Source organism: Scleropages formosus, chromosome 5, assembly GCF_900964775.1.
Source record: "Scleropages formosus chromosome 5, fSclFor1.1, whole genome shotgun sequence".
NCBI classification, from domain to species: Eukaryota; Metazoa; Chordata; class Actinopteri; order Osteoglossiformes; family Osteoglossidae; genus Scleropages; species Scleropages formosus.
The window spans coordinates 801,101-810,336 of NC_041810.1; the positions used below are offsets into that span (position 1 = coordinate 801,101).

General features: G+C 50.6%; 1 protein-coding gene across 4 annotated transcripts in view; it reads left to right on the forward strand.

Annotated features, from left to right (window-relative positions):
- LOC108942547 (coiled-coil domain-containing protein 91-like) overlaps window positions 1–8,608 on the forward strand; it is a 113,065-nt gene extending 104,457 nt beyond the window's left edge. For all 4 annotated transcript variants that reach the window (XM_029252394.1, XM_029252393.1, XM_029252395.1 and 1 more), the window contains one exon: window positions 7,798–8,608. In XM_029252394.1, coding sequence (XP_029108227.1) covers window positions 7,798–7,944 — 147 coding nt within the window. In that variant the 3' untranslated portion in view covers window positions 7,945–8,608. The remainder of the gene's footprint in view (window positions 1–7,797) is intronic.
- Window positions 8,609–9,236: the final 628 nt, after the last annotated feature.

A 9,236-nucleotide genomic window follows, 5' to 3' on the forward strand; every position in this document is an offset into this window, starting at 1 on the left:
GGATCACGGGAACGATTACCGCGGCCGGGCTGCCGACCCCCTATCCGGCTGCATCGCTTGCGTTCGGACGCGTAGCTGCACCTTCCGTGAACAACTCTGCTGACGGCTCCAGCAGCACGGAGGTGTGGTAGAAATTACCCAAGAATGAATGAGAGTTTTTGCAGTGGCAGTTGGTGAACAAACTAGTGAGTTAAAGTGCCCACTGGGCAGAAATGTCACAGACCAGGGTTCAGTAAAGAAGCCCAGTGGTTGAGTTCTTCCAGTTTTGTCTTGGAACTTTTTGTTTTCCTCTCCTCTGTCGCCTTCCGGCTACTTCCTCCTCATAAAGGACATCTTTAATGACACTCTTACGTGTTATATTTTCTGCATCATAGGTTAATTTGATTTTTAGCCTATTATTTCAGTTGTTCTTCTTACTGTATTGTGGAAGAATGTGCAAAATATGATACTGTGGCCCTGTGACAGTGCCCTGAGCGTCTGCAGGACAGCGCCCTGTCACAGAATATATCATCTACTGTAGCAGGACTACGTACAGATGCAGGAGCACTGAGCCTTTTCACCTGTTTTGGAAACTTCTCAATATTTCAGAATCGACTGTGATGTGTTTGATAGGCTTGAGAGCAGTTAGAGGAACAAAATAAAAAGAAAAAAACCCTGTCCGTGTGTGACCATTAATATGAATAATTAGTGCTGGTGAAGTACCTAACCCCAAACAAAATATATCAAATATTTATATTAATCTAATACTTTTTTTTATAAAGCAACTTAAAATTTTAAGCTGCTGACAGTGATTTATACAGTTGAATACCTTTACATTAATTTAGCAGATGCTTTTCTGCAAAGCAGCTTCCAGCAAACTCTATGTAGTGTTATCAGCCCTTATTCACCATGGTGACTTACACTGCTAGATACACTGGTTACACTGGGTCACTCATCTCTACATCAGTGAAACACACTCTCTCAGTCAAACACTATGGGGGAACCTGAACAGCATGTCTTTGGACTGTGAGAAGAAACCAGAGCACCCCGAGAAAATCCACACAGGCACAGGGAGAACATGCAAACTCCGCACAGACCGAGCAGGGATCGAACCCACATCCTCTCGTACCACCCAAGCGCTGCAAGACAGCAGCTGTACTCGCTGTGCCACCGTATCGTAGTTTGGTAGGTTTTACTCTATCGACTGAGAGTAAGTACTTTGATCAAAGCCACTACAACGGGAGGTCAGATTCAAACCAGTGTCTTCCCGGTGCAAGGTGGCAGCTCTAAGCACCGCACCACTCTAACGACACAGTAAAGGCAGCTGTCCAGGACCAGGGCTGCAGCTGTGCCCTCCTGGCCCCTTCGGGGGCCTTTAATCCAAGCCAGACCACGTGCAGGAAAAGGGATCTGACCGAATCCACCACGACGGGAGTCTCGTGTGTCGCCGACGGGTGGACCGAGCACCGAGACTGAAAAAAAGTCTCACGTGACACACGCCCACCGCGTGCCTCCCGGAGTGACGGTCTTAAGGCCTCGGCTCATCCAGCTGCGATCTTTCTTTATTTATACAGTATGTCTGCCTGAAGAACGGGGAGCAGCAGGTGATGCCACCGTTCAATGAACTGGACTCTATAAAGTTCCAGGTTCAAATACCGGGAGGTGAACTGGCATGCAGAAGGTACATAAACCAAACTGCCTGTACAAATAACTTAACTGTGTAAAGGAATAAAAGGTTGGAATGATAAAGCATGTAAGGAATTTGACATAAAAGTCAGATGAAGATGTAATGAATGAAATACTGATTTCATTATTATGTTGCTCAACTGCCTCTCTTGTCCAAAATATTAAAACGTTTGTACGGCTGGACGCCACCGGCACGTTTCGCGTGAACCGAAGGAGCCGGGTTTGAATCCCGCCTCCTGCTGTAGTCCCTGTGATAAAGGCGCTTACCTTGAACTGACAGTACAAATGGGTAAATCGGTGTAAGCCACCTTGAATGTAAATAAAGACCACACGGCTGGCCTGGAGTTAAAACCCGACGTGAGAGTTTAATGAGGCTGCGTGGGTACAGCGGAGGGTACAGTCTATGTGCCCTTTGTGTCTGTGCCCACATTCCTCCTTCCAGATGTTTCGCAGACCGCTTGTGCTCCAGCGTGGCCTCCGGCAGCATCCCCAAGTGCGCGGAGCTCCTTGACCGCGGCGGACCGGGCCCGAATAGCAGAGGTAGCCCGGCTTAGGGCCGTGCTGCGCGGCTCCCGGGCCGCTGCGGCTGCGGTGAGCGTCGACCGATGACGTCCGTGCCCGATCGCCTCTCTCCTCTGCCCAGCCTTCCCCGTAGTCTTTATCTGCACTCCACGGCTGCCTGAGCTGCAGGTTCGAGCCTTTGCGCTTGTGACACACACCCACACACACAGGTTCTTGACGTGGCGTAGGTCACAGCTCCAGCGCGCAACCCCAGGCCAGCTGTGCTTCTCGCAGCTCCTCTTTACGAGGCCGACCATCTGCGCTGCATTCCTTCCCCGCTGTTGTTCCTCATGAGCTGTTCGGTTGCTTCGCATAGTTTGGTCTGCCGAGGCATTAGGCGTGGACGGCGAAGCGGCTATTTGAGGCTCCCGTGTGCCGCTCTCGCAATGCGCCGCCCGCCACCGTTTATTTTCCTTCTTCTGGGGAAGCCCAGAGCAGCGCTCGACGCGCACGCCCGCCCCGCTTCCCCGGCGCCCATGGGAAAACGGACTATTTCGAACCACAGCAACAACGGCGTGACACCTGCGTTCTAAATTTAAATGTGCGGGCGAGCGGCGCGCTGAATGAAGTTTGTGTGTGTTTGCACGGAGCGCGGCGCACCGAGTTTTTCCGTCCGCATTCCTGGGGGCCGCTGCGGATCAGGAGGCGCGAGCGCAGCCCGCAGACTTGTTTTGCCGCCGCCGCCGTCCGGAAGGTGCGCGAGAGCCAGGGATGCGCGCCGGGCAGATGGGCCCTTGCTTATTTTCCGAAAGGCGGATTCCTTAGGGGCCTGGCCGGCGGGCGCCCGGCCCGCGACCTGCCGCTCCCCGCACGGGGTGGCCCCTCTCCTGCGATAGCTCATCAGTCAGCCCCGCGGAAGGTGTGCGACGACGGGGGGGGAATACCCATTTAAACCTCATTAATCAACCGCGCTCTAAAGTTAGCCGTCGGTGAGGTCACCTGCCGGCGCTTCCGTCCGCCGAGGGCTGGTGCAGCCGTGAATGGTGCTCATTTATGCGAACCGATGCGAAAAAAGTGGCGGGAAAAGGAGTCTTCTGTCAGTCACATGCTGCAGTCGAGCCCGTAAATGGGAAAAGAATTCAGTTCATTAGAGTTATTTTTCGATTTTTTTTCTGTTTTCCTCGCTGCTGTTGCCTGCTGGATTACTCTGTTCTCATTTATTTGAGTTATAGCTGACTTCTGGATTGTTTTCGTATCCTTCTTTAGCATGATGGTCTTGCGCAACGCTCTGTGTCACTTTGGTGAGAAGAGGGATCCATAGAATTAAATCAGTTGAATTATTAAATTGAATGGGGTAATATGGTGGCTTACAGAACAGGCGATTAATGCAGTGTGAAAAACTTACTGTCCTTTCTGCTACGTAGGAAAATTTTGAGCGAGATGTTCGTGTCGCGGTTGCTTTGTCCCGCGGTATCTAACAAACAAATTCCGCACGGTATCAGAGTTTCACGTTGAACCTTAACAAATGCGGAATCTCTCGGAAAGCATGAGGAAAATCCCTTTTTCCCAGTTTTGGACGTCCTTAAAAGGATTCCCGTAGTTGCTCCGATTCCCTCCACCTTTCTGACACCCTGAATGCGGCTCATTTACGCGAAAGAGGCCTTGCATTTTGAGCGCCTCTAAATGCGTTCATGTGTGTCTCAGACTAATTTACTTAAAATAAGGCATGTGTTTACAGTGGTCTCGGACCACCGCGTGGCTAATCTCCTCGCAGGATCTCTTGAAACCATTATGCACCGGATCGGAAAGCGGCCCCGCGGAGCTTCCGGGTAACCTCGTTTCGGGCTCGCCTCGCCAGTTCCCCGGGTGCCGTCCTCGATCAATGGACGGAAAGTCGCCCCCCCATTATTACAGCTTCCTTTTTCTTTACATGTGTTTCTGATTTGGCCACGAAGCAAAGTGTTTTCCTTGGAAGCCCATCACGCCGGTCCCCAGCACTCCCAGTTACAGCCCTTTTTGTGTTGCCATCCATCAGCTTGACTCGTACACCTTGTCCACTCTCGTTTTATTTCCTCCTACATGTGGGATTTTTTAATATGCATTGTGACCTTTCTTTCGCCCCAGTTTCATGTACTGCACACCGAGCGTTGCTCTGTCCCACGCAGAGCACGGTACGCTACTCCGCTGTACCGTACTGTGTTTATGTCCCCTGAAACATTCAATCCGGACAGTATCTGAACCGTGTCTTAAATGTCCGTAAAAGAAATGGAAAGTTTTCAAGTTGACGTTATTTGATCGTTGTAGTAAGACATTTCAGCAAAAACGAAATTATTTCGGCTCTCTTAGCATAACGACCAGCGTTAGTGGCACACACACACACATTTTCAGAACCGCTTGTCCCATACAGGGTCGCGGAGCCTACCCAGTAACACAGGGCGTAAGGCCGGAGGGGGAGGGGACACACCCAGGACGGGATGCCAGTCCGTCACAAGGCACCCCAAGCGGGACTTGAACCCCAGACCCACCGGAGAGCAGGACCGTGGTCCAACCCACTGCGCCCCCGCGTTAGTGGCATTGAGCTGTTATTACTAGTTTTATTCATTCGCACAGTGTCTGTCTGTCCACTCTTTTATACCTGTTTAAGTCATATGTTTTAATTCCAGTGCTATCGGTCTGAAGGGTCTGAGAAGCTATATAAGTGTTATTTCAGGGTGGTATCTATCTATCTGTCTGTATACGCAGATACAAAGAGATCGATCAGTTCTTAGTTGCAGTCGTTCCAGCTAAAGGTGGCACTACGAGCTGTTGACTGAGATTGCGGTTACTTTTCTCACACCTCAATCACGTCGCCCTTACCTTCCACACCAAGGAAAAGACACGGAAACAATACCGGTGTAATTTTTTCTCTCTTAGGCGCACTCCCATATGCAGCGAATCTCCTGGTTGTGCATGACTGATGTGGGCGTCTGCCGACTCTCCCTTATTAGAGCTGGAGGGGTTTATAAAAGACGTGCGATTTCTCCATGCAGTAACCCCCCATCCCCAAAAACCCGCTGTGCTTTTGTGACTTTAAAGATGAATAACTGTTCTGTGCAGAGGAAGTGGATTCTGTTTCCTTGAACATGACTCATTTCTGGGGGCCTGAAGGCTAACACAGTATTAAAACTCGACAATCGTAACAGGGTAAATAGAAAACAATCAGCTCACTTCCCCGGTGCAGTTAGTGGCCGCGTTGGAACGCTCCCGAACCGTCCGCGTTTCAGACGGGTGATTGCTTTTCCATGCGCGGGAGATTAACTTCATTCGAAGTCGGGCTCCTATGAGAGTGAAGTCTTCAGCTGAGAGAGGTTTTCATTTCTCTGCTCAGGCGACCTGATCGGTATCGCTGCTACGAAAATAAATACTATACAATAATTGTCAGTTTGAGTTCCTGCGCCTGGTGGCTTGCCAGCAACAGGAGGAAGGAAAAAGTGAACGTAGGAGTAGGAATGAAAACGAAACCCTAACCGCAGCCCACCAAGGTAAGGGGTCGTGTCACCTTTAGGGTGTGGAGGGACGGGTGATGGGGGCCCTGTGAGGACTTCACTGTCTCCGCCACACTTCCATTTCCATCCACGGCCAGAGAGAAGGGAGGTCGGGAGCACAGGAAGGTGGTGCTCAAGTCAAGTTTGTAGTTCCATTTGTCTGCATGTTGAAATGGCTCTTGCTCATCGACAGCTCGCAACAAATCACTCTCACTCACTCACTCACCACTCATCCTAAGGCAGGGTTGCAGTGGTCCAGAGCTTGTCCCAGAGCTTGTCCCAGAGCTTGTCCCAGGGCCGTCCTAAGTAGGCGAGGCAGAATACACCGTGGATGGGCTGCCAGTCCATCGCAGTACTTTACGTGATCAGAAATGAACTGAGGCTGAACCTTGCAGTTTGCTTCTCGCTCATAAAAAAAGACTTAGTTTACACTTAACACACATAACTTTATTATTGCATTATATACGTAACTTTATAAAGGGACAATGAAATAGCGTACTATTGCACTATGGCTTTACCGAGTTGCCAGAGCACTGTTTTTGGGGGAATATCTCAGCTGCTAGCATTTCTGTAAAGCTAGTGATAGTAACCAGAGGCGAATGGACTGTATTTCTCTTGTTTTATTGGGCCTTTCGGTATAATTTACACTGTCTGTTGCTTTCTGTGTTTCACTGAGTTCTAACAACATACAGACACGGCACCTGACAACTGGCCCCAGCTCGTCCTGTCGGACGTGCGAACGATTAACACTCAAAATGCCAACGGGGCGTCCAGCGGAAGGAAGCGCGCTGCGGACAGAGCCCCCGAGCCGGCCGAGGCAGCGCAGGGCTGACCTTTCGTGCCCTCAGTCTGTCCTTCGGTGTATTTTTTTAAGCGTGGCCGCTGGGCTGGAGGTCAGAGGTTCGAGGCACAGGACCGCTCGCGCCGGTGCGGCATGCCGAAAGAGAGCGCAAAGAGAGGAGAGCGCCTCCAGGGCCCACGCCAGAGAGCCTCACTTGTTTCAGATGCACTTGTCTGGCTGCTAAAGTGATCAGAGCAGATACTGTCCTGCGGGCTGCGAACACTTGGACAGCAGACATCGTCTAATTGCCAGAGAACATGTTCCACGTTTATTTAGAAAATGAGATCATGATTCTTCTGGGACTACTCGGTAAAAATAGACGGGAACCCAAAATAAAGTTTGTGCTCTTCCTTTTGGCGGGTGCACATACTGCGTGTGCTTTCTTACGGGGAACAGTGGGCAGCATGTTTCTAATGCAGTGCAGGCCACAGCGGGGCACCCCAGGCCTGCGAAAGGATCCAGAGCATCGCCTGCTTTTCTCGCTCTCTCTCTCTTTCTCTCTCTCTCTCGAACCTTCTGCTAAACGCAGCCACTTTTTTTCTGCTGGGAAAAGCTCACCTGTACACATGCAGTAATATAAAGAAGCATTCTGTACTTTTTGTACATAAGAACAAACTTGGTATGGGATGAATGAGATGATTTAGATTTTTTTCCAAGTTGTGTACGGTGTTACAGAAAAACGGAAGAGCGAAGTTGCTCTAAACGATTCCTGTAACAGTAGAAAAGAAGTGGTTGGTTGCGTGGAAGACATTGTCCCGACCCGGCAGGTCTCGTGTATCCTAGTTCCTCTGGGCGCCACTTGCCTGACAGCTTAAGGTTAGGGGGTCGTTGTCCGTTGTGTCCTAAGAGGCTGTGTTGAGTTCAGTCCAGTTGTGTTGAGTTCAGTCCAGTCCAGTCCAGTTGTATTGAGTTCAGTCCAGTTATGTTGAGTTCAGTCCAGTCCAGTTGTGTTGAGTTCAGTCCAGTCCAGTTGTGTTGAGTTCAGTCCAGTCCAGTCCAGTCCAGTTGTATTGAGTTCAGTCCAGTTATGTTGAGTTCAGTCCAGTCCAGTTGAGTTGAGTTGAGTTCAGTCCAGTTGAGTTGAGTTGAGTTGAGTTCAGTCCAGTTGTGTTGAGTTGAGTTCAGTCCAGTCCAGTTGTATTGAGTTCAGTCCAGTTATATTGAGTTCAGTCCAGTTGTGTTGAGTTGAGTTCAGTCCAGCTGAGTTGAGTTCAGTTGTGTTGTGTACAGCATCAGTGACCCTCTCCCCCCCTCTGTGTCCCACAGCTGGACCAAGCCCTTCGCCAGAGACACCTCTCCAGCCTGGAGCTCTTCCTGTCCTGTGCTCAGAGGCAGCTTTCGACGCTCATGGGGGACGGAGATGTGGATGCGTCCAAGAGCCTGGTCTCTGCTGCCGAGGAGCCTGCCCTCTGACCGCACGTCCCGCCGTGTGCAACGCCTAGTAAACCACTTTCTAAAGCAGCTGGGTGAGCCATTCGGCGGATCACCACCACGGACTGCGCGAGAGCAGCTCTCCGTCTTCCCGCCTCCGTGTCTTCAGTGTCTTCATGCCACCATACAGGCACCGCTTGCACATGTGTGTCCTGAGCTCCTCTATTTTTATGGTGCCCTGCGCTTTTCCCTGTTTCTGCTTTGCCTTCAACCACGTGCAGCTTTTCTTCTTGCTCCACTCGCCTTCCTGTCAGAACACTTCATCCATGGGGAAGCGAGACACCCCACGCTGGACCATTGGGATCACAGGACCAAAGGGCCGCCTCAGCTCTCTGTCAACAAACCTCTTCTTGCAGGGACTGTAGGGCTGCCTCTTCTACTGTGTTTTACCGTATTTTTGCTTGTAGTGTCTCGGGGCTGTAATGAATCTTTCTCATAAAAAACAGTTGTCTCCGGTGGTTGAGACTCAAGTGGGACTCAGTGAGGGATAGAAAGCACTTTGGTAATGCTGGTCCAGCTGACTGTTCTCCTCCCACTGCAGATCGCAACACCAGAGGTCTGTCTCGCTTTCACTGTGTGTATCGGGAACAAACACCGCAGTATGAAAACACAAATAAACTTCTGCCAGTAATGTTTTGCCCACCGTGTTTTCTGTTCAGATGTTCAAAACATTTTTCACATATGTGAGTATTCTGACGATAGATGTCGCGCATCGTTCGCCGAAAGACTTTTGTGTGCCCGTGCAGTTCATTTCCACGCTCAGGATTCCTTTATTGCAAGATGCAGGAATTGGCAAACATAAAGTGCCGAGCTCCTCACTGCAGTGTCCTGCCAGAGCGCTGTTCAAACACGGCTCTTTGCTTGAATAACGTCCTGCTTTGCTCGGAGGACCACCAGCACAGTATGTTTCTGTCCGTATCTGCTGTAGCCTCCCCTAAACAGCTTTATGGTAAGTGTTTACCAGATTTTTTACACAGGCTACATGCAAATTTTGCCCATTCTTGTTGGAAAGAATCTATTGAAACTGTCTCAATTTGCTCAGAGGGGGTGCGGTGGCGCAGCGGGTTTGGTAGGGTCCTGTTCTCTGGTGGGTCTGGGGTTCGAGTCCTGCTTGGGCTGCCTTGTGATGGACTGGCGTCCCGCCCTGGGTGCGTCCCCTCCCCCTCCAGCCTTGTGCACTGTGTTCCTGGGTTAGGCTCTGACTCACCACGACCCTGCTTGTGGACTGCAGTCTTTCCACAGATTCTCAATTGAATTCAGATCAGGACTTTGTG